This window comes from Pyrgilauda ruficollis, unplaced genomic scaffold, assembly GCF_017590135.1.
Source record: "Pyrgilauda ruficollis isolate IOZ18807 unplaced genomic scaffold, ASM1759013v1 scaffold3, whole genome shotgun sequence".
Classification (NCBI taxonomy): Eukaryota; Metazoa; Chordata; class Aves; order Passeriformes; family Passeridae; genus Pyrgilauda; species Pyrgilauda ruficollis.
Window position 1 is genome coordinate 21,718,265 of NW_024524377.1, and position 26,341 is coordinate 21,744,605.

At 40.0% G+C, this 26,341-nt stretch overlaps 1 protein-coding gene across 1 annotated transcript in view; it reads left to right on the plus strand.

Moving 5' to 3' along the window:
* Nucleotides 1-18,374: 18,374 nt before the first annotated feature.
* ITGA4 (integrin subunit alpha 4) overlaps nt 18,375-26,341 on the plus strand; it is a 34,813-nt gene continuing 26,846 nt past the window's right edge. Inside the window, exons 1-5 of the mRNA XM_041473420.1 lie at nt 18,375-18,644; nt 18,731-18,852; nt 24,643-24,749; nt 24,840-24,969; nt 26,215-26,282. Of these exons, the coding sequence (XP_041329354.1) occupies nt 18,460-18,644; nt 18,731-18,852; nt 24,643-24,749; nt 24,840-24,969; nt 26,215-26,282 (612 nt within the window). The 5' untranslated portion in view covers nt 18,375-18,459. The remainder of the gene's footprint in view (nt 18,645-18,730; nt 18,853-24,642; nt 24,750-24,839; nt 24,970-26,214; nt 26,283-26,341) is intronic.

Here is a 26,341-nt window from a genome sequence, read left to right on the forward strand (position 1 = left end):
CTTCCTTTGTGTCCTTCATTCCTTTTTCCACCTACTGCTACTCAACCACTGTATTATACCTTCATTAAGAAAAAAATTCTAGAGATAATGGAGAAAATATTGTATCAGCCTCAATGTTTTCTCTTCTTTTTCTCTACCTGCTTCCTCTTCAGTATGGGAGTCATGCTTAGAGCAAATATCATCTGGACTTTTCTCATGGAGGGCAGAAGGTTATCATGTAGATAACTCCAATTAGTGCAATAATGCCTCAAATTTTTGATTAGAACATGTCTTATCTTCAGAGAGAAACTAGACCTGTGTAGGTAACAAGGAATAAATAAGCTGTGTTCTTTTCTTCTTGTTCAAAACCAAAGTGACTTGCACAGTTTCAGATTTATTCCATACATTCATGAAAGCTGTTTACTCCCTACATTTTAGAGGGAGCTGCTCGTACTGAAGCTTTTATCTTGAACTACTTCCATCTGGCTTCATTTCCAACCCACAGGTACATGACTTGATCAAACCTTTGAGTTAGAAACTTGTTCCTGTGTTTTCAGCCCATGTAACTTCATTTTAATTTCTAGCAAACATAATCATATCTAACAACAATGCTGACAAAACCTTCATCTGAATACACCAAAAAATACTATGTGCCAGCAATCCTGAACTTCTTCCTTTGCCCCATTCTCCCACCCATTTTATTGTGTCCTCCAGAAATCAGCCCACTTTTGCACCTATATAAAATAATTTCTGTGGTCTTCACTTGAAATCAGATATAGTTTTCATTGATAAGCACTGCTTCTGCTCAGTAGTATTTAAAGAATTTTAAGTCTTCTTTATTGTTATTCGTAACTAAAATCTCTCAGTTACATCAAGCCCCTTCACAAAATTTTATCCACTGCCAAGGTATATGGGGATGAAAATGCTCAGTCTTCCAAATTCCCAGGCCTTACGGAAAAGCAGCCTGGAATGGCTTTTCCCTGGACCTTTTAAAAAAGAACTCAGCTATGCACTCTGTAAGGCAGCAGAGTTTAGATTCTCTCAGGGTATAGTTTAGGGCAAGTTAGAACACAGTGGGAACAAAAAACCAATAACAGGAAATAGGAAGAATTGGTAAAAACTAATCTGAAAAAAAGACATTATATCCCTTCTACTCCCTTCCCTTAAAAAATATCACCAAAGCTGGAAATAGAATTATCTTAATTTGTTTTAATTAAAAGTTTGTAAAGAAGAGGGAAATTATGTTTCATTGTTGGAAAACAGTGAATCCTGTTGCCAGAATATTGCTGTATTGAAATGGGAGTTAGTTTGACTGCTTCACAATTTTCCCTGCTTTTTACAGGCTGAGATGCTGGTTTGCTTGTACCTTCCTTAATGCATTTTATACCATTTAATATAAGATCTTTGCAGCTCAGAAGCCTTTTTTCTTGCCCATCCCTGGAAACATAAGCTAGCTAGTACTGTGCTTATTTGAGCATATGGAGATAGATGAAGTCAAACTACATGTTTGAAGGAGACCAGAAAGACCTATCCAAATAGAAATAGTTCACTTTAGCTGCTGTGTCACCTCATTGCCCTCTGAGATGGTTAAAGTACTTGGCAAACTCATGTTACAAAAATTCTAGTTAAGAAGAAATTAGCTCAAGAATCTAAAATCCTAGCAGTGAACAGGTTTTATTTTTCCATAAGCCCCACAGGAAAATTCCTCTTGCTTCAATCACTTTCAGAAAGACCAAAAGAAGCATGAATATTTTGACATTACATCCTCCTGATGGACCTGGTTTTGCTGAAGTTTAGAAATCAATTCAGTAAGTGCCTAGCTTTGGTTGCTTCAAATATACTCTGCATAATAACAGATAAGAAAAGTGTTGTATGGAGCAAACAGAAGACAGAAGATAAGAAACTAAGCTTAGATACAGAGTAAAGATACTGAGTCTTTTCATGTTTCTTATATGCATGCTATTTATTGTAGTTGATTAAAAAATCCAAAAATGCCTTGCCTTCCTGGTGTTGCTGTTTTATGCTACATGCTATGAGAATGAGTGAATTACAACATATTTCAGTTAGTAAGGAAAACCATAAATTTACAGTGAAAAGAAAAATATGCATCATAGGACATAATAAAGAGGAAATCCGCTTTGTTTTCTATTTTATGCTTTACTTTCAGCTCAAAAGCATCTTAATCTGCATTGAAAGAAGATCACAAAACTGAGGAATGTTTCAGTACAAACGAATGCCTTAACAAAAATACCATTTACTAGAAGTAGTGGTGCTTTTTCTTTCAAAGGAATTTCCCCAGATTCATTCTGCTTTAAAAGTGCATGAAATTTACACTAGGGCATAAAAACCAGTAAACCCCCACCACATGCTATCCTGAAAACTGAGATGCAGCAGTGTATGGCAGCTCTCATTCACAAGATAGGAGAAATACCATTTCTGTGGGGTTGCAGTTGACACTTTTAATGTTGAAAGCTGTGCCTCTAGGAAGAAAACTGATTCTACATGGATATCAGAGCACGCTTTACCTTGGATGGTCACCCGGGAACAGGGTCCACAAAAGAAGCATCTAAGTAACCCTACCAGCCACCATTTCTCTAACACAAGATGATAAAAATAATTAAGCAAAGGTTTGTCATGCAAGCATGCTTAAAGCCAATGATGGCTGTAGAAGATCTGAGCGTGATTCAAAAGGGGAAAGAGCAAACTTGTGTAATATGGAAAAAACGACAAACAGCATCACTAGCTGTTGGCTGAAGGTTGGATTCAGTACCCATAATAATTAAAGAATGTTAAAAAATAATTCATGCTAGCCTACATCTCTCAGATCCTATGATTTTCATTCTAAATTTCTGAAATTTCCTACTTAAAATATGTCAGATAATTTGGAGTGCTCTCCAGTGTACCTTGACTCCTGAAAACAAAAACCAGTAGGAGATGAAAATTGGAACATGAAACTCACAAAAAAAGCACATATGAAAATATTATACATCTGGCATTTTTGGAATCACACCATCACCAAAGAATGTTTTATTGTACGCACAGCTAGAGTTGCTCATGTTGTAGGGAGCACATTCTTGACTTGTTTGCAACACAGAAATGAATGGCTGAAAATGAGAATTGAAACCTTGTCATCTTTTTCCTTCTAGCAGAATTAGCTGAACATTCAAAATTAACACTGTTTACTACATGTCAGTTTTCCTATTAGAACTGAACCACAAACCAACAATGATTTTACAAAATTTGCTTGCTATTCATCACTGCTCATTGACACTTGTCCAAACAAATTACTGCCTACCGATTATCTGAAATGCAAGGCTATTATTTGCACACAATTATATGTGATAGATCACTAAAGTCACATGTTATTTAGCTGTTAATTAGTTGATCTCTGTTCCATAAAAGTGAGCATACCTGAAAATCATTTCCCTTTAAAATCCCTAAGTCATTAGACAAAGATCCAGTTCCTGGTTTACAACTGGAGGTTTGTTTTGGTTTGGTTTGGTTTTTATTTGTTTGTTTGGGGTTTTTTGTTTGGCTTTTTTTTTTTGTTTTTATTTTGTGCTGAAGGTATAATCTAACTAAATAGAGACATCTTTCCTGGTAATATACGAAGATGTCAGATTTCAAAGCTCATTCTGGTCTGCGTAAGCTGCCTAACAAATTTTTCATTTCCTTTTTCCTTCACATACAAGTGTCAAGTAATAGGAGAGATGTGCTTGATGTCATTCATATACACTGTTCACAGACCTTGCTCTCACATTGATTACCTATATGTGCACACTGGTCTCACTCTATCCCTCCTCAATGGCGCACCATTTCAGACACCTGTTTCATGCTTGGCTTGAAACTTTTGCCCCTTGTATTACCTTGAAGAGTCATACCTAATATTGCTCTTACTTTGCTCACTTTAGAACTCATTACACCTGCCCTGAATCAAAAAACCTACATGTCGTGATTATCAGTTCAGTGGGTGTAGCCCTGTAGTGATTACTTTACTGGTGGTTACCAGTTCCAAAGGCTGTAGCACAGAGTCCTGCTGGAACCCTGGGAATCCCAAATAATCCTCTCCTCCTGCCAATGAAAACTTGGACAGAAGACAGAAAACTTAGACAAATGTTAGCTTTATGATTCTCTCTGCAACAAAGATCCCCAAATGCAATTTTACTGATGAGAGGTTGCAAACTTTTCAATAACTATTTATGTTTTCTTTTCAGAACCTAATTATTTCTTCTTTTCAAAAAACTCAAGGATGAGTTTTAGCTTCAGATCTACTGCATGGATCTGAAAGAGTTACATGTGATTTGTACTCGGACATTATATTTATGTTAAAGTTACTATAAGCAGTCTGTTTCATCTGGCATTTCACCCTGGTCTCTAACTTTCTATTCAGGAAAAACATTCACTTCAGACAATGATACTTTTATGGAAGAACTAAAAGTGTGAGCCCAAGATTTCCTTCCACTATGTTACAATGGTGTATCTATATTTTAGACAGAAAATAAACACAGTTTTCTTTCTTTCTGATATAAAGAAAATATAATAAATTTTGTAGGTTCCTTAACATGAAATCATGCAGGCCAAATACTAGTAATAGTTCAAGAAAATATGTGATTTATATCTTTTATATGGGGGGGTCAATATGATATTCAAAGTACTTCTAATAAGATTTGAGTTAAAACTGTCCTGACACAAAGATTTCAATATATTTCCTTAAGTAAGAACTTTAAGTAAGTATTTTCTTTAGTGTTCTCTAATAGTTCTTCTTTGTTAAAGAAAAGATTCAGTGGCTACATGCTGTGGGCATTTCCTCTGATTTTTTGAAGTAATTTCCAATGCTTTATGATTATTACATTTGTATGTGACAGTGATTATAGCACAAGAGATTACTGAAATACAAGTATTTTTAGACATCAGGGAGTTGTACATAGTTCCTGCATCTGTTAAGATCCTGTAAAAACCGAGCCAGATGCTGCGTGGTATGCAAACACTCTGAGTTGCAGAGATCATGTGTGCAAAGACTACAAAAATACTCTAAAAAGTAACTGTGATTATGATCAACATGACAGGCAGCTAAGACTGAATTCTGTCCATTTAAATTGCATAATCCACACAAGTTTATGGGAAAACTTCAGGTGTCACTGAAACTGGTCCTACTTGTGGCAAAATTGCTCTCAAATATTTAATGTCAGAAAGGATTGCTAACAGAGGCAAGTGGAGGAAAACATTTTAGAAAGATAAAAATAAGCACCTACTGCTCAAGGAGTGATTGAAAATAATTCACCATACCAATTCTCAGCAGGTGTAAATCAGTTTAACTCCAGTGACCTCTCATCCCCAACCCTCTCTCAGGCACACACCATTTAGCTTTGAGACACGGAATAAAAGTCTGCAGTCTGCCTAACAAACTGTATTGCTGCATGTTATGGTTTTTAATATATGATCTGCATGATTTACTACAGTGTATTTCTCTACAAGTCACGGCTCACTGTAAGCTCAGCTGGCTGTTACAGCCTTAGATGGCAAACATTTACTCCTACACATGCATCTATTGAAGTCAGACCCTGTGCTCAACTGATTGGATCCAGAGCTGCAATTCTGATCTAAATACCAGAACTATACATGACACTTCCTTTGTGTTTATGAATCTGCTTCAGATATCACCCCAGACTTACACAAAACTTTCCCTACTTGTAAGTAGCACAGTGCTTGCTGCATTCTCTCTTTACAGCTACAACCCTTGCTGAAATACAGTTTGCCATGTTTAAAATGTAATTTTAAAAGATGCATAGGCACCAGTTTTAACCCTTTTAAAAGATAGCTATTTCCCCTTTCATAAGTGTATGTGTGTGTATACAACTGTATCTATAGCTACATTTGTATCTACATCTACATCCTCCTGTATTTAAAGTGCAGGCTGCCAAGGATGAATATTGAGCACATTACTCTTTAATATTTTCATAAATGACTTGGATGATGGGATCAAGTGTACCCTGATGAAATTTTCTGATGATAACAAATTGATGAGGGAATTTGACATTTCAGAAGGGAGGCTGGAAGAGTGGGCTAAAAATAACTGTAAAGGCCTTGAACCTGGGAAAACATAATGCAGGAGCACGGCACAGGCTGCGATCTCCCTGGGGAGCAGCTCTGTGAAAGGGACCTGAGGATCCTGGTGGGCAAGCAGCCCAGTGGGAGTGAACAGTGCTGCTGCTGCTGCTGCTGTGGCAAAGAAAGCCACCAGGAAGGACACTGGGCTGCATCAACAAGGACATCACCAGCACAGAGAAAGAAATCATTATCCTACTCCTATCCCAGCATCTTCCACCTGAAGGTGCTACTTCCTGGTCACACTTGGAAAACTGTGTTCAGTTTTGGTCCCTGATACATAAAAAAAAAAAAAAAAAAAAAAAAAAACCCCACACAAAACAAAACAAAACCCGAAAACAGGCTGAACAGAATCCAGAGAAGGCTCACAGAGATCATCCAAGGACTGGGAAGCCTGCCATATGAGGAAGTGCCCCAAGAACTGGGCTTGTTCAGCCTTGGAGAAAGGTTTAGGGGAGACCTTATCACCTTATTCCCATATTTAAAGGATGGATGGATGGATGGATACAAAGATGAAAATTCCCTTTTCACAAGGACTCAAATGGAAAAGAAAAGTGGTAATGGTTACAAGTTGATCCTGGAGAGATTCCAATTGGACACAAGGAAAATTTTTCACAATGAGAACAACCAGCCATTGGAATAGTCTTGCCAGTGAAGTGATGGATTCCCCATCACTGCACAGTTTTAAGATTCAGCTGCACAGGGTGCTGAGCCATCTTGTCTAGACTGTGCTTTTGCCAAGAAGATCTAGATGATCCTTGAACTCCCTTCAAATCTGGTACTCTACGGTTTTATGATTCTTTGACTCATCACACTTATACACTCCAAACAATTCATGACTGTAAGTGAAACATTTTTGTTTCCAGATTACCCTATTTTTTCTCTTAAATTTTAATGTCAATATTTCTTTTTGCTTTATTCTTTGTAGAAATTAATATGCAGAGGAAGGAAAAGCAAAACCCCTTGTGAAAAATTACCTATTGCTTATACTTAACAGCTAGCAGACACGAACCATGATTAATAGAAGGAAATTACAATAAAACAAACTTCAGGGAACACTAACGTTTGCACTGAGATTTCCATCAGTCAACTTGTTCCATTTAAACATGAAGACATTAGAAAAGCTACAGTTCTCTTCTCTTGTGGAAAGCAGGCCCCTACTACCATTAACTTTTGGGATTGTTCTACCCTTCTCTGAAGAACAAACCTGAAATCCAGCAGTCATTGCAGCTGCTAATGGTTTAAAAAGCACTTTTTATAGAAACTTTTAAAAAATATTTAACATTTTATGGCTACATCACACTGAGTGACTGTGAACACTGGACCTCATTATCTGTTTTGGGGCAGAATTGTACTACTGGACTGACACACGTGACTAAACAGAGCTATTTGATTTCACAGTCTGCACAAACTGTGTCTAATAGCGTTTTCAAGAGCTAAACCATGAAAGGAGAAGCAACCAACACAAGATGAATACTCAAAAAACTTCTGAAAACTGAGATGACACAAATCTAAGTTTAATTTCAAAAAAGAAGACATTTATGGCCTTGAAAACCAGAGATAAACAAAAGAAAGGATCTAGACAAGAAGAAAGATAGAAAAGTAATGCACATGACTCAGTTGGGTTCAGAAGTTTATTACTGTAATCATGAAGAGATATACCCAACTCAAACTTTCCAAAATATAAAAGTGTGGTTGATTATCAGGTTTGCTCATGTATGCCTTATTCACTGTCTCAGACAAGTAGTAAATTTGAAAATGACTAATTGGTAGAATGGTCAAAATTATCTGAAACAGATTTCTTTTTAAACTGATGGCTGCCTTTTTAACTCTGTATTTTCATAAGTTTTATGTTTGTAAAGACCTTTAAACTCAACTTTGAAAGATTTACAATCACTGGGACATGAGGGAGACTGTTTATTGACTTATGCTCATAGTAACTGCAACAGCAGAAACAAAATTTGTTCAGAAAGAGATGTACAATATTGCACTTCCTTCTGCTTCTGAAGAAAAAATTGTAGGATCTTTTCACAAAACAGAAGGTTTATAACACTGATACTATGCAGTAAAGACATTATAACACACTGAATCATTTCAATATCTTGGGAAAATTCATCTAAGTAGAGAACCCATTTTTTATACATTGCACCAAATATTTACGCAATCATATTTTAAATAAATATGCCAGAATTTTTGTGAGGGTTTTAATTAGAAGATCAATTTTCATTAGCCAGAAAACCTAAAAAACAGCCAAAAAAAAATCACACTGCAAAGCACATTGATCTGATTTCATCTAATGATCATACTTTAGTTTTCTCACAGTACGAGATGAATACACAGATTGTAGCCTGGTTGAAAACAATGGAAAAACTCCCTTAGCAGTTAAAAGAGATAGAATTTCAAACCCAGTCTAAGCTTGTATAGTGAATAGTAGGGAAAAATCTCTGCTTCATTTAAGTGAAATGCCAAACAGCTGTAACAGCTACTGAAGGTCACAGAGACAGGGCCCATTGCTGAAGATGCTCAGCCTCTGGTAGCTCTAGATCTGAGTTTGCTTCTCTGTGAAACACACAATTTTGTCTTAGCTACACAAAATACATATTCAACATCTTATTTTTATCTGTCTGTGATGACACTTAAATTCTGGTTTACTTTTCTCCAAATTGCCTTCTGTGATCTCAGTAAGCAGAAATTTTTCTTAGATCAGTAACACTCATTTTTCAAAACAGATATTATGTCTTATTACCCCACAGGCATGTCTGTGGTGCAAACTGTATGCTCATTTATGGTCAGTTTTGTACATTAAATAATCCTGACTGTGAAAATAAAGAGAGAACTGTGATTCAGATATGTCACAAGAAAGAAGAAGGCTAAGATATTTTTTCTGTTTTCTTATGCGGTAGGTTAATACCAACATAATTTTTCATATAAAATTAAAAGTGCTATCACAGAGGATTTATAAGGATGTTTAAATATAGGTGTAGGGTTTATAAGCAATCTTTTCACTTGCTCAAGAATCATGACCATAAAAAGATAACTGTACTCTGCCTAAAAGAAGAAAACCTTTTGTTCTTAAAATTATGGTTCATTTTCATATCTCTAAGCATGATGTCATAAATACTGTGCTGTAGATTCTCCACTCAACTTATCTCAAACTGATAAAATTCACACATAGAGGACAAGATCCTCAATTGTTTTGAAATTCTGCAACCCTCTGTGCAGTCCCAGGAAGGACTGTCATGGGGAAGATATAGTAGGAAAGGCCTACCAGAGGTGAGCCTTTCCTACTATATCTTACTATATCCTACTATATAATAGGTGAGCTATTATATCACAAGATATAATAGAGAAATTGTACCAGCTGTAAACCCCAGTGAGATATTTGTATAACCAAGAGCTGGAACCTTTGCTTATAAACCGTATGAGAAACTTAACATCACTTTAAAATGTGTAAAAATCAAAAATGTGTGGTTTCTTACTGTTTAGTTATGAGCTTGATTCTTCTGCAGGTACTAGATCTTGATAAAGTCTTCGTTTATCATGATTCTCATGGAACGCTGCACAAAAAAAAACCCGTTTTTTTTTTTAAAAAAGCACCAGATCATGTTTTATGTAAGAGAGTTAAATAGAGAATATAGTTGTGATATGATATAATTAATGTAAAAAAAATATATCTTGACTTTTTTCCTGAATATTGGTTATACCTCAAAATTTATAGCTCCAGTCTATTTACACTGAAAGCAATATTGTGGAATTGGAAAAGGCCTGGAACTCTGTGTTGGGTTGACTTTTTGTGGCTGCCAGAGAGCCACTTAGCTTCTCTCTCACTGTCCTGCTCAAAGAGGATAAGAGCAGAAAGTATGATGAAAAAGCTTTGGGGTCAAGGTAAAGCCAGGGAAATCACTTACAACTCACTGGCATCACGAAAAGATTGATCAAGTTCTGGGAAAATAATTTCATGCCCGTTTTAATAGATTTGGAGCCAAATTAAAACACCACCTTCCCCAATACCAACACTTCTGTCCCCTGCCCAATTTCACTCTTTCATTCTGAGGTCCCCTATATCCCCCAGCCATGTCCAAGAGGTGCAGAGGGGATGGGGAATGTGAGGTTACTATGAGTACATGACAGCCCCTTCCTGCCTCTCCCTCCTCCTCACATTTTTCCCCAGCTCCAGTGTAGATCGCGTCCACAGGCTGCAAGTTCCTGTCCATGGGTCTCAGTTCTTATCAGGAGAAGCTGCTCCAGTGTAGCCTCCTCAGGGCAACAGTGGCTGTCATGAGAACCAGCTCCAGCATGGGTGCAATTCCTGCCACTTGCTACCATACGTGCTCTAAAGAGCCACAGCTTCTGTGAGGGGAACCAGCTCCAGCATGGGCAGTCCATGGCCACAGTTCTTGTCAGGAAAGCTCTGCACCAGCATGAGCTCTCCAGGGCCACAGTTTCTTTCAGGAAAGCTTGCTACAGAATGGGCTATCCACAGTCAGGAGCTCCTCCAGGCAATATCCACTGGATCAGTATGGGGTCCCAGAGGAGCCGTGGCCTGGGTGCCTTTAATGGCGTCTCATCTTTGCAGGCCGCGGGCAAGTCTCTGCTCTGGCACCTGTGGCACCTTTCCCGCTCCTGCCCTACCCCTGGTGCTTGCATGGTTGTCCTCACTCTTTTCCTGTCACACCTCACCACCTGAGCAGCGCTTTGTCCTTTGCCAGGGACTGTCAGAGGTGTCCTCAGCATGGCTGCCTGGCGCAGCCCTCAGGAGCTGCTGAGGGAGCCAGCTGGAACCGGCTGAACCGGCTGGAAGAGGCCGGAAACGGCTGCGTGAGGTGCAGGGCGGCCGCCAGCCTCTCCCTGCAGCTGCCCTGGTGCCCTTGGCCTGCCAGGGACGCCCTAAGCAACCTGCCAGCAACCCCTCAAGGCTCAAGGCACAACACCTTCCTTGCCAGGCGTCATGGATTTGGCCAAGCCTCCTCGGCCTCAGGACAAGAAGGGGGAGAACACAGGGAACATGTGGCGGACATGGCCAAGCCCTGAGGTGCCCGGTGCAGCAGCTGGGGGAAAACAAATACAGCTGGGGATCAGCGCCCAGCCAGAGCTGGAAACTGGTACAGCTCCACTCACTGAGCCTCTAACGAGGAGCTCATGTATGAGCTGAACTTTCAGTTCACTAAAATCCAGAGCTGTGCTACAGCTGAGCACACACCTGCATGGGCCTTCAGGACCATGACTGTGAGTGATTGTCTCACTGGAGTTATTAAACAGCCAGTTTCACTGTGCCTTCCGCTCCTTTATAAATGTGTGTGCAGGGAGTAACTGCTCTGTGTCTGTACAGATCTCCCCACAAAGACACACACCAGCAAGCATAGCTGGATGCAAACTGCCACTTACGTGCAAGACACACACACGGTCTTTCCGACTTTTGGAAGTACTGTTTCATTAAAAGGAAAGAAAATTATAGATCCTATTCATTTCCTAGGAAATCACTGACATCTCTGAATTGTAATATGTTGTTTTTATGGGAAGACTCCTTTGCTGAAGTTTGTTAAGGTATCTTATTTATTGTGTTGCAGTAACACAAAATTGCTTTGGGAGAGGTGTATTTTAGCCACAAAAGCTGAATATCAATATTCTTTGAAGAAAAAATGCACTCAGGGCATTCTCTTCTCAGACCAGACACACTGTGGTGCACCTGCTCAGGTAGAATAAGCACTCACTGAAAAGGGGGAATAACGTTTTTCAGACCTGATCCCAATGTATCTAGAATGTGTAAATTTTTAAAGTGAAAGGAAAAGCATGAGTATGCTATGAATTCTCAGGTCCATTTTGCAACAGAAGACATAGCCCATAGAATATGAGACTAAAATACAAATGTACATGGTTCATACATGTTTACTGGGCAATAAGTCTATAGATTTTACAAGTGCACAAAAGGCCACATACATTTCAAATACATCCAGCTAGAATTAAAACATTTCAGAAATAAACTGAGAATTAGGACACAACAAAAGCAAAGCTAAAAAAGAAAATATTAAAGCTACTACATGCAGTACTCTAAAACAGAGTAAGAACAACTCAGAGAAACCACGTCAAGTAAAACAGCATCTCATTGGTTTATTTCATTACAAGCTTTCTAGAAACAACATGTAACATGGTTTGTAGCGCCTATTATATATACAGAGGAAAAAAAAAATCCAAACAAACAGACAAATAGACACAGCCTACTCTGGCAAAATAACAGGAACAACTAAGGTCACCTGTAAGAGGAAGAAGTCTTAGTAGTATATCCTCTACCTACTTTGTTGTCTGCCTAATCTCAATACTACTACATTTTCCTTTAATGCAAGTGTAACTTCAAAAAAATTCTCTTTCAAATTATATGACAATAATACAGATTTGGTCTTGTTCCTGCAAGCCAGCAAAAATTCTTAATGTTTAAATTGTCAGGGTCTAAACTTTTATTGGACCTGATAACTGTGAAATCACAGATACACAGCTGGCAAATGACTACTTAACGAATGTTTTAAGTTGACATTTTAACAACTAGAGCTCTGACAGCTTGCCAGAAAATTTTTGTTTTCCCTAATTTTTAAAGAGGTTAATAAATTCATGAAGATACAGTATGGGGAATGGATGGGTTTTGGAATCATACTAAGAGTATCCATGAAAGAAGAACCAGAAAAATATTTTTATATATACATAGGAAACATAACAATCTAGGAAAATCTTTTATTTTCATCTCTTCTGAAGAATTCCAAAACTGTCATGTTGCTCATACAGCCATACAAAATCACGCAGTTTTCTCTGCCTTCTACCATAATTCCTTCTTATCATACTGTTGTTCTGGATTTAGCTGTGGTTTGTCTTAGATTTTCTCCGCAACTCTCTTGAATTCTCAGGGCTGGCTCCTCTTTTGAGACGCCTGTTTCCATCTTCACATAGAGTAGGAGTTTGTGCAGCAATCATTTTGTGCATATCTAGGATTTCATGCTAGCATCAAAGAAATGACCAGTTGATGAGAAATATTTTTAATATACTCTCTCAGGAAGCAGAATCAGACATAATGACTACCATCCCTCAAAAAGGTGACCTGGAGTCCATATTCAGAGGTATGATCTCATTGTGATGTTGTCTGATGAAGCACAGTATCACATCTTGAAAAATGTATGTTATGGTATACTGAAGACAAGACTGAAATTGGAATGGCATTTCCTCCAGATGTTTCCTTTCAACAGTTCTCTTCCAACAACTGTTTCAGTTTTGGTTTTTGGTGGATTATTTTCAAGAAATAAGGAGGTCTTGTGAGGTATTTTTTCTATCTGAAATATTAGCTGTTGTCACTGCTGGAAGAATATGGTCCACACACATCCACCCCTTCTAATTTGGGGCTGTTTTCATAGTGCTTACTTTTTCTATGGAGCCAAAGGCTTTCAGCGTCAGCATCATTTGACTCAGTTTCTAAAATATTAATTGCCCAACTTGCACCAATCACTGACCATGCCTATTTTTTTTGTTAGAAATTATTTAAAAAAACCCTTAAACATAAATGAGAAAGACAACAAAGAACCTTACACTCCTCTGAAAATATTCAGTCATTTAAATGTTCTTATATAAAAACCTTTGGAAAATAGAAACAATTAAGGCAGTCCTGTATAACGTAACAGTGTCATTGTATGGACATATGCACATACTTAAACACTGATGCAAACTGAAACTGACATTAATAGTAAGTGCCAAATTCATTCATACCTTTTCAGCAAAACTAATATCTACTAGTTTAAATAAGAGATATATGCTTTTACCTTTTGCTCCAGTTTATTTTGCTTAGCAGATGCAACAGACCAATGTCTAACTTCAAGCTGCTTTGCAGCTAAGAAATAAATCTAGGCAAAGTTTTTTTCAGATTCTGTTCCATTCCCATTGCATCTGATCTCTTCAGCAGACATGTAGGACCTATGAAAAAATAGAAATATGAAAAAAATAGAAACATAATATCAATAAATGGTCAGATTTTTTTTCAGTGTAGAGATGAATGTGTTGAAACATTAATAAATTATGGGAAAGTGGTGATTTGAATAAATTATTAATTTTGAAAAAAATTTACATTTTTTATGTTAAAATTCTCTGAACATACATATTTCCTTTTTATCTCAAAAATATTAGATCTAACTAAAATATTTGTTTTAAAAAGTGATAATAATGAAAAAATGCTACAACTGTGCTGAACCAGACTTTTACAAAGAAAGACACAGAAATGGTGCATGAAAACACTCTTTGTTTGAATTTCAGATGGGAAAGTTTCAAAAGTTCAGCAATTCCTTTGGGATGGGAAAAGAAGTTACTGCCCAATTCTGCTCAGAACTGGTTATTTAGTTGTGTCTGATCTTGCAACTCTTTGACAAGAATCTTTGACAAAATTTGAAGAAATAAAAAAGTATATGCATCAATCACACATGTACATATAATGATTAATTTCCAGTCCTACCTATCTGTAAATCAAAATGCAGTTATTAGTTAAGCTGTTGTTAACTATAATTATCTTTTGTTTGCTTCTTCTAGTCAGGTTGCCATAGTCATTGTCTGTATGACATTATTCTATGTTTAAATACTGGAAAGCTCTTTTGGCAGATCAGTCTTTACTTCAGCAGCACAATTTTTCAAGGGAAGAAAAAACTTCTTTAAAATATTTCCTAAAAGGACATCATATGAGTGTAAATATATTATAAGCTGATTAAATTAAAAGATTGCTTCTCTTTAATTCTAAATCAAATTCAGATCCCTAAAGAGAATATAAGCAAAATTAAGACCCTTGCTAACATTTGCTTTTTTTTGGTGCCTCAGACATCTGTGTTTAATTATACTTGTCAGTGGACAATACAACCTCTTCATGAGAGCTCGCATGTATCTTACAGCAGAGGGAAGATGAAATTTCTTGAAGACAGCCTTCGAGGTAAGAGTGTATTTGCCTTCTATAATTTCTCAGACGACAGCATATGAAAAATAGACTTTGTGGCCCACTGCCATTGTTGGGGGGTGGTGGAGGAGAAACTTACATAAAAATAAGACACAGTTATAGTCTGAACAAAACCCTAGATTTTCCACGTTTCAGTAAATCAGAAAGGTCTAGAAACTTCAAATTTGAAATAGCACTATTTAAGTATATAGACAATTTAAAAATTAAACTTTCATGTCTTTCTAATTAGGAACAGGAACTCAACCGCTGATTGTTTTTATTTCTAATTCAGAGTAGATTTGGAGACACTCTTCCATAAGCAGCGGTAGGCTTACACAACACACAGAACACCAGGGACAGCTGAAAGCAGCCATATCCATGAAGATTTTTAGCAACATGTGCTTTCATATATTTATAACACAGCAAAAGCAGTCATGTGATCAGTTACCCAACACCAGCCCATGCACAGGACTTAATTTAATACAAATGCCTTCCAACTTAGGGAATTAAAAAGTATATGTTCCACAAAGAAGAAAGCTGACAGACATTCAGAATCACTATGTTCTTGCCTCAGTAATTTTCTTTCCCTTTTGCTCACCAGCACTGGTGAGAAGAAGGAAAAGAAACTGCTTCATTTTAAGTTAGATGTGTAGGTTTTAACTTTGTAGACTTGCTACTTCTAGAAAGCTAAGGCTGTTACCTGAGAAAGCTCCTAAAGCTGCAGCATCAGTTTAAACCATCCTATAAATACAACCAACACAACTGACCAGCCATACAACATACAAACCATAAACCTGATCTAGGTTTGGGGGGGGGGGGGGGGGGTTTGCTGAGTTATTTTTAACCCAGATCACTTCTCTGATCTGTTTCACTGCTCAGACACTGAACAGTATCTGTGTAACAGGGGCACTGTATGATTCAAGAACATGCAAAAAGAGATGAGGACAGTCAGATGAAATGTACACATCTGCTGTACAAAATGCTGCCAAACTGCAGACTAATATAATTAACAAATCATCCCACTGGCTCCTCTGAAATTGCCTTAGATGGTGAACCAAATTCAAGCACAAGTCACTGTGATATTTTGCCTCTAGTGTTATTAACCCACAGAGGACTGTGGGAGATGTGCTGTTGCAAATGAATAGCAGCAAGATGTTTTGGGGAGAACATTTTTTATTATTTCAGGGTAACTTAGATATAAACTGATACATAACTAATATTTGATTTGTAAATACAGATACTTGGCTTCCAGTGTTAGTTCCACCTTTTCTGCAAATTCTCTTAATCCCTAATAAAACTCAAGTTCTCTCTCCATTACTCCATATTGTCAGTTGCATTTATTCTGCTCTCTGTCTGGTACCTGAATGGTACTGAAACCTGCGAATATTTCTCAAAATATGGATTTCTGACTCTCCAGTAATTTAGATTCCACTGATTTCATTGATGCCTGGTGGATCATGATCACATCCACTCTAGCAGAGTCCAGGAGACAACACACGCATGTCCTCCTGACAGGTGAGGTATAGGTCTCAATTTCATATCATAGCTGTTAAGCAGCTATTTATGTGCCAATAATTGCATCCCACAACTTTACAATCTACCTTTTCCTGTCAGCTAGGAGCCCGGCCACCATCTGAACATGGTTCCTGCCTCATGGTGGTACAACCATGTTACAATTTTTCACCAACTAAACCACAATTTAGCATTTCAGTTTTGAATCATGCTTGTTTTGCTGCTTTGAAAATGAGGGTGAAAACTTCTTGAGTAGTAGAAATGCAGATTCACAGCTGCTGTTGATTGTTTTAACTCCTTTGATGTCAGTAATTGGAAGGAAGATGAATAGCAGCTGAGAAGCTGTTTGACTCCTTTGCACGAAACAGCCACTGCTCCACGTCAGCGTCATCCGGAGCAGCCCTCTGATGGCTCAAGAGATGAGGACTTAAAAAAAGATACACTGCTGACTGGCTGTCAGATCTTCCACTGTGCTGATCTCATTCCAGAAACTATACATCTGCATGTGGTCAGGATGACAAGATGTTTCACTCTGCATTGCCTCAGTTCCCTGCTTTGGTAGTTGCTCAGCATTTTGCAGAAGTGTGAAACTTTCCACATTTCCACTAACTTAATGGAAATGAAAGGGGGGTATTTTCCCAAGAAGCTTGAAATGTCATGTTCTAAATTTCCATTAGGGAAATCTCACTGTTATTTCTAATGTGTATATCACAAATCATACTGGATTTTATTCCAGATGCAGTAAGTAATCTTTGTAACTAAAATTTTCATTAACAAGTTTGTCTGTTCTTGTTTCTCAGATTCAAAATACCATTATACATAGGTCATCCATATACAGGGATTATTATAGCAACAGGGAAGCCCTGGTATTCAAAGGACTTCAGTGAGACAAGATTTGCAACAGAAGTAAAAGCCTTGATTTCAGGATAAACACAACTCAGTATGAGCTAAATCAAGAATCAGCAACTGATTGCTGGAAACACACTGAGAAAAGCTCCTCACTAAGATGAAGAGGGTCCTTACAAGGCCTGCCAAATACCAGATCTCTTGCACAATGCTCATTTTCCTTTGTTCCTTTGCTGTCTGGAGGCATGGCTGCTAACTTTGTCAGCAACTGAAAAACTGGAGTGTGAAAAAGTTACTCTAAAATGTAAAAAAAAAAAAAAACGATGGGGGACTGTTTTGACTACATCACACGTGAAAGGAAGGAGCCATCCTCAGTGAGCAGTCTTGCACAACATGGGTAGGGCCAGGCTCACTGTGCTCTGTTTCTGCGGCACTGGTTTCAGGAATCAAATATCCCCCACCGGGGGAGGGCAGGCAAGACCCCCTCAGCACAGCGACGGTGGGGAAGGCTTTCAACACAGGGGTACTGGGATTTCTTCCTAAATCTAAAAGGAAAACTCAAATCTTCTCCACACTTCCTTTCTCACAACACAGTCCTGCAGTTGAGTGGAGCTGCCCGCCCGCTGCTCAGCAGGAGATTTTAGGATAAGTTTCCAGTATCTCCATCCCCCATTGCCGGCCCGGCCGGCCAAGTGTGTCGAGGCGAAGCGAAGGGGACGCGGCCCCCTCTGCTCCGCCGGTGTTGGGGTGGCCGCGTCCCACGGGGCCGTGCACTGCCCGGGGACACGGGGGCCATGTCCCTTCCGCAGCGTCCCCGTGGGCGCGGACGGGGCGGGGAGAAACCCGACCCCCGCCGCCTGGGAAGGGCGAGGGGCTGCGGCCGCGCGGGAGGAGGTGGCAGCGTGCCCGTGTGACTCCCCCATTCGCGGGGACACCCCCAACCCGGGCCGCGGTGTGGGTGACCCAGGGCGGGGCAGGGCAGGGCGGGGCGCGGCGCGGCGCTGCCCTGCCCTCTCGCTGAGCGGAGAGGCGGGAAGCCGGCGTCGGTGCGCTGCCGGTCGGCCGGAGCCATGCGGAGCTGCGGGAGGGCGCGGGGCGCCGCGGGCTGGGCCGCCCCGCTGCTCCTGCTGTGGCAGTGCCTGCCGACGGCGCGGCCCTACAACCTGGACACGCAGGACGCGCTGCTCTTCCGCGGCAGCAACGGGACCTTCTTCGGCTACTCGGTTCTCCTGCACCGCCACGGCGAGGAGCGATGGTGAGTCCCCGGCCCGGCCGCCCCCGCGGGTCCCGTCGCGCCTTGTCCTGGCCGCGGCTCCTCACGCTGCCGTCTCTGCCCCGCAGGCTGGTGGCGGGCGCGCCCCGGGCCAGCTGGCCCGCCAACGAGTCGGTGGTCAACCCCGGGGCCATATTCCGGTGCCGCATCGGGGGGAGCTCCAGCGGAGAGTGCGAGCAGCTCCAGCTGGGTGAGTCGGCGGCGGGGCGTGGGCGGGGAGACCCCGGCGCGGAGCGGTCGGTGCCCGCCGCCCTGCGCGCACCGTGGCTCCGCTGCCTTGCGGGGCGCGCTGGGCCCTTCCGCCTTAAACTGCAGAATGCTCTGCAGAGTGCTGCGAGATCAGCGCTACAGTCCAAGGACTGTAGCGGCGGCATCAAGAGAGATAGCATGCACCAAAACTTGATTTGGGGAAGTTAGGTGTGACAGATGTCGTTCCCACAGCCGTTTCGCACCTTTCAGCCTCCGAGTCAAAAGCCCCGTGAGAGTTTCGGTCTGAGCTTGCTCTGCGGAGAGCTGGTACAGCTTTCAGGGCAGTGGGTGAATGCACTAAGCTCAGGGATGGGAGGGTGGAAGTATGTGCCTAAATCATGTTTTCTCCTGCAAAGCCTTCTCTTCATAGAAGCCACCCTAAAGTAACTCTGAACCACAGTTTTCTTGCTGATAGGTTCTCCCTGCTTGCAGATTTATTGGCGTTTCAGACGAACAAAGTTATTTTTGACTGAATCAGTTTTTATGGGTCCTGCGTTTAACTTTGTTTCTCTCTATCTCCACAGTCTCCATACTTAGGAGATGTAACTGGCTGAACTTACTCAACTCTCAAGCGTTTGATACTTGTTAAAAAGGGGAAGGCTTTGGCTGGGTTGCCATGAACATGTGTGAATTGCTTTGGGCTCTCTTCCTGTCCCACTTGCATACAGTGCTGTTTGTGCTATTCATATGCTATGGAGAGAACCTTCCTCAACTTGTACTCTGCCACCCTCTGACCAAGAGTATCCCATCCGTTATGAGCTCACCGCCCAGTAAGGCGAAGGGCGGGAAAAGGGCTATCAAAATATTTGAAAGACATAGCACACCATGAACTGGTGGCTGTCAGGGCGGAGCTCAGCTTTCTGTGACCAAAAAAATACTAAAACAATTACTTCTCTACATGTCTGTGTCTAAAACTTAGAACTAACAGGTTCTATCTTTTTTTTTTTTTTTTTTTGTAAGGTGTAGTCCTATAAGAAAAAGGCAAGCAGTCGCTGCTAGAAAGAATGGAAATTAAATTTATACCAGCCCAAGTAGTTTTTTGGGGCTTTGTTGAGTAATTTCATTCCAATACTATATCTATTAAAAAGTTATACATAACAAGACTTTTTTTTTTTTTCCTGATTGCATGTTTCTTATGAGGAGGCTTGCAAAAATTCTAAGAGGTCAACTGAAGTGGTGAAGTAAAATACACTAAGAGTCAATAAATCCCTGTTCCTGGATTGGTGGTAAAAATAGTCCTTTACTGTGTGAAGGAAGAAAAGGAAGGGTTGAAAGTTTCAGGTTCTTTGAAATCTACAAACATCTGCAGTGCCTTTCAGTTTGCTCATTTAGCCAATGGAGAAACAAAATCTCTAAAGAAATAATGTGATGTGTTTTTCTTCAATAGCTTAAGGGATTCTAAATGAAATGAGGCAACAGGTATATGAAAAAGTTTATGTGGTTCCAAAGGCTTAGCTTAATGTGGCCTCTATTCCCAGGATTGAAGGCTGCAGGTTACACAACATACTTTTTTAAACAATAGTTATACCACATTTTTGCAAACTAGGTTTCCATTACTGCAAAGATGACATCTTTGCATCACTAAGGTTTGTCTGTAGTATTTCTGAAGTTACATGGAAGCTGAAAAGAAGTGCTGTATTGTAAAACAGGTCATTGAGGTCAGTGAAGAAACCGAAGGCAGCTGTGGTACATGGCATGTGAATGAAGTGGCGTAGTATCTGAGGTCAGAGAAATATGCAGGGGAACTTGCAATTACAAAGCTGAACTTAATTATCTCTCGTCTAATTCATTCAAGTTTGGGTTCTGATCTCATAGAATAGGGAATTTCCTTAGAAAAATGTGTTGTATTTATGTATACTGCTGAGCAGGCACAATGAGAAATAAGTGTTTCTATCTTGCCCTTAAATAGATGAATTCCTATTTTGTTCTGGTAAAAACATCTTTGAGGTGGTAAGTTTCTAATTATAAGTCATAAAAAAGTAGAGGTGATAACAGGCAATAGAAATGGCTTTCCAAATGTTGGGCTTCTGAAATAAATGGATGTGAATTACCTAGAGACACAAGTATGTTAAAATACTTTGTCACTCCTTTTCGGTAAAGTAGCCTTGAAACTGCCATAACTAATTAATGAAGGGTTTGTGAACCATTAGGAAACCTCTGATCACACGAAACTGCTGCTGTCACAAGTTCCTATCTGCTTCCTCAGTAGCAAAAGAGCTGCTGGGAGCAGTCTTATGCTGCAGTCATCACAGTATCTAGGATAACTCATCCAGACATACTTTAAAGAATTCTGATGTTCTTCAAGATGTTGCAGGCCCTGGGCTGATTTAAGATCTGAAAAGAGCAATGAGATAAACTAGCAAGGCTTTGTCTTCCTAGCCCCTCACTGGCACTTTTAAATCTCTCTTTGATTGATGAATATAAGAGTTTTCAGTCTCTTTTTGAGTTCTAGTACTTCTGTTTATGGTGTCAAGTGTTCTAGACTGCAGATTTATTTGTATTTGGAGTATTTTTAAATAATGGCTTATATTAGATGCGGAGGCTTGTAATCAAACTTCAAGTTTGTTTGATTACAAAACTTCAAGTACAAAATACAGTACTTCAGGTTGAAGCACTAAAGGTCCATCTTCTAGTCTTGAGTTTCAAATCCTTGCCCACATCAGTTTGGGGTAGTCAGGGATTATTGCAGAGGAGTTTACACAAAGTTGTTTATATGTTTTGACCTACTGAATTTTGGACATATGAAATGTTACAGAAATTCTTCAATAGCACTGCTGTCAGATTTGAAACACTGATTGGCTGGTTAAAGTATATAGGAAATAATTTGTGCAATTTGCCACCCAGTCTAAAGAAAAAATCAGTTTTAGCTACAAATGAATGCAGTAAATTCACTGCATACTGTTTAACATAAGGCCAGAAAGCTCTGCCTGCAGTTTCAGTCTTGCTCCCTTCCTTTAAGTCTCTGCTTCAATTAACCTGTGAACAAATTGCCCTCTAGCTCCCCCAGCTGAATCATTACAATGGAAAAGTGAAATGTTAATGGTTTTCCCCAAAGGCAGTGTCTGTTCAACTTTGATTTCAGTATGTTTGAGTTTTGGTAGTGTGGCTTTTTTATGTTGCTTGCACTCCTCATACCTTGCAAGTGGCATCTTTCAAATAGCCATGCTGTTCCAAGGATCATGGGATCTTCTGGACCTAGGTCTGTTACAGAAGGATGGAAACAGGTGTCATTTAAAATGTTTTGGTTGAAGTCATTTGAAGGACATAAGAGGGATAAAATCCATCAGATCTATGAAAATAGAAAGTACTTCCTGGGTGAGTAAAAATAGACTCTGAGACCCTGACACCTAGGAGCAGGATATCAGAAGGCTTATTGCCTTTGCAGCAGACTTCATTGCTTTCATCAGTTAGCAATAGGACCAGAGGAGTTATGGCAGGATAAAGTGGGTGATGAGAGGCTGTTGGGCATGGAAAACACTGGAGCAAGTTATATAAACTGGTTTCTCAAGATGACATAGCAAACATGTGTATTATGATCCTTGAGGCCAAAACCAGAAGTGGCTTTATAAGTTATGACCATATTTGTCAGCAGTTGCATTGTTTCTGTGGATGTGTTCAGAGGGGATTATAGCAGAAGTGTATCTTCCAGCTGTGTAATGTACACAGGCATGGGCAATTACTTATTTCTCAGTGACTTTATGACAGCACGTGCTCCTTTTCCCTGAGGCAACCAAGCTGCCATGTCCTCTTGAGCTTATGCAGTGCTACTCTGTTGCTTGTGCAGAATACTGCATTTTCTCATTTGATAAAGCTTTTGTAATGTCATAGCCTGAGCAGGGACTCATCAGGGTGTCTGGGATGTCAAGTTCTTGCTTCTCTCTCCCACAGAAGTCTGTAATTTCAAGGTGGTTGAATACTTGCCAGTCAGAGAAAGGGAGGAAACATAAGGCAGCATGTCAGCAGAGGGCCAAAATAATCCTGAATCAACATATACTGGAGCAAAGGAAAAGGGGAATGCAATCCAATGAGTGTTGAGGAATGAGGGTGCTTTTTCTTGTTACAAACCTCTGAAAGAGGCACAGGAAGGAAGCACTGAGACAGGCTGAACTTACTCATCTCTCACATCATCATTGTCTGGTTTTGTTTGATTTACTGATAAAAAGTCTGTCTCTTGGGGTCTAAATTTATTGCCCTGGTCTTCTCTACTTCTTCCATGTCCTGTAAATCCACATAAAAATAAGTCCCAGGTAAGTCATTGTTAGAAGATGATGGAGCTCATTGCTAGAAGAGAATTATCAGAAGTGCCTTGTGCAATTTAAAGGAGGACTAATTCTTACACATGGGAGTATAATGGAGTTTTCTTTTCTGAGGAGATTTCAATCAGATTCATGTGTTCTATAATTCACGTAAACCATGGAAATGTCTCCATTAGGAAGTGAGAAGTTTTCCATTGCATAGCTCCAAAATTCAATTCCAAAACTAAATTCCACACTTGTTTCTGAAAAGCAGTACATATTCAGTACAAGGAAGTTCACATCTCTGACATTAGCCAATAGGATAATCTATGTATTCATTTAAACTCTCTAGTGCATTGGACAGTAATAAAAGTTCTGCTCTCAGCACAAGATGTTTTGTTTGGTGGGTCAATTTTTGTTGGGGCAAGGGCTGAGAAGGTGTGGGGTGTGATTTATGGGGCTTTTTTCCATGCAAACAATGTCCCATCAGCATTAGTATTCTGTGGTCTGTACTGACATCCTCTTCTGGGTAACTAAACTAACTCTTAAACCTCAAACATTTTGGGTTCACCTGTAGCTGTATTCAATCTGAGAAAGTTTTAAAAATTATGCAAAAGAGGTTATTCAAATGACCTAATGTGTTTCCTTATTTTATAAGAAGTTTTTTTCATAAACTATTATGCTGATGCATAGAAAATACCAGTTCAACAATTTGATTAATGCTTATTCATACAAATATCTTAAAAATTAAAAACTTCCTTTATATAACTTAGAATAAATGCGTAGCTTCTCCTTACCATGGGGATTGCTACTCCTTTCCAGAAGAAAGCAAATGTTTGCGAACTTGTCAATACTGTAGCCTTTTGGGCTGTGGGGGCAGAGTTAGAAGACATTTCCATGTGTTTTCTCAAGGTTTTAAAAAAGAACTCTACTTAAGAACTACCACTAAGTGCTGCTAGTGAATAATTGCAACAGTGAAAGAAGAACGCAGGACGTGCTTAGGTAATGATCTGCCATCCCCAGTAGAGGTGGCAGTTACACAACCTTTATTTGATAGCCATTTGCAGTAGAGATTGTTTTAAGGTCTGCTACCAATAGACACATAGTTGGAGAGATGTTTGCTTTAGGCTGGAGTTTAGTTGGCACTCACAGGTATTACTTGTGTTTCTTATGAACATTTAGGCTAAAAAGCACTTACAGGGACAACCCTTCACCAGAATTGAGTGTAATGTCACTTTCTGTCTGAGTAATGATGGAGAAGCTCATCCTCACTCCTTCTATCACATTCAGAGCCAGTATGTTCCCTTTGGCTACCGACAATCATACCTTGCTCAAGAAGAAAGTAAAAAGTCTATGTGACCTGTGTGAGACAAAGGTCAGGTCCACCACACCCAAACTGCTGCATTGTCCTCCCAGAGCTCTTGGGTGCTCCTGTTACCCACTACATTGTTCTTCACCTTGTCTCTCTGTTCAGATCACTGGTCTTTGTCTCCTAGGCCAACCTGGTGGTGAGCGCTGTGGGAAGACGTGTGTGGAAGAGCGGGATAATCAGTGGCTGGGTGTCAGCTTGTCGAGGCAACCAAAGGAGGGCGGATCTATCGTTGTATGTATTAACCACTGGGCCTGTGTGTCAGACTGCAGCCGGCTTTCTTAGGCTTCCATGTTGAATGCTGTGTTTGTTTTATATCCATAGGCTTGTGGACATAGATGGAAAAATGTGTTTTACGTCAAAAATGAGCACAAACTGCCACATGGCATTTGTTTTGCCATCCCTCCTGATTTTCGAACTCAGCTGAGCAGAAGAGTATGCCCATGCTATATAGGTAAGCAAAAGGCTTGAGTCCTTTTGTAGGGAAGGGTGAGATACACAATTGAATGGTGCAGAGTTGGTGAAAAGCCTGTGTTGCTCTGTGTTCTGCAGCCAAAGGCTTGGAGGGTGAGTGCTGGTGATATGAGCCCAGTTTGTGATGTAAAGATGTTTATCACTTCAAAGAAAATATGCTTTCAAAAGGCAAAAGAAGTAATTGGAACAGGGCATCAGAGTAGTTTTTTCCTGGGCTGCATTGCTGAAGGATGTGTTCTTCTCAAAACCAGGCCAGTGGAGGACATCCATCCTTTCTTTACTCTTGGCATTGCTCTGGAGAGTCTCACAGCAGAGCAGTAGAAATACCTGCAAGTGATTGTTGCTGTCTGCTCCTCAGCCTTTGATACAAAGGTGCTGCAGTGCCTGTCTCAGTGCATGTCCTTGTCCCTTACTTGCCTTCTTCCAAGGTGCTGCTGTGGCATGAGACCTTCAGGGGTTCTTCCTCAGAGAACTTCAGGAGCAAAATAAGAGTCAAGACCTGAAGCTATCAAATGATTCCATCCGTGCTTTCCCATTCCTATCTACCATCCACCCAGGAGAACAATCTTGTGCCCCTGTGCCTTGCCAATGCAAGAATCAGCTGACAGTCTGATTTTTTCTGTGCAGAGTAATGCCATCAAATGTCCCACTGCTGGCTTTGGAGACTTACACGGGGTGGTGAAATCATGGGTTTTTGTCTTTGGAGACTTTAAGTGTACAAATCTATGTATGGAATGAAGGGAACCCTGATGGCAGGCAGTCAGCAAAGAATTGCAGGAAAGCAGAGCTGGCACAGTGTTGGATTGCTAGGATGAAAGCAGTATGTCTAAGACTGCCATAACACAAACCTTCATGGCACCAGTGGAGCACAGGGCAAGTTCAATCAAGATACATAAGCCTGTCAGAGTATGCCTGAAGTATGGAGTGGAAAAGTATCCAGATGTGGTGTTCAAACTATTTGGCTGTTTTGTTCATGGAACAATTTTGAAAGTATAGCCTTTAAAGTCACAATATTTCAAAGGCAGGTGTTACAATAGTATATTGCACCTAAAGGCTATAGTGGAAACCAATATTTTTAGCTTTATTACAGAAATGAAAACCAACTTTGTGGGGAAGGCAGTGGTTTTTTTTTGCTAAGTTGTCTCAGCTTCTGTTGAAAGCCTGGTGATAAAGCTCTGTAACTATGTGCCTCTCATCCATTTTAATATTTCTTGCCCATTGCCAGATCATGCACGAAAGTTTGGAGAAAACCATGGGTCATGTCAGGCTGGAACGTCTAGCTTTTACATTGAGGTGTGTATTAAAGATACCAAAAGTGTCTCTGTTTATATACTCACTTTTATGTATAATGT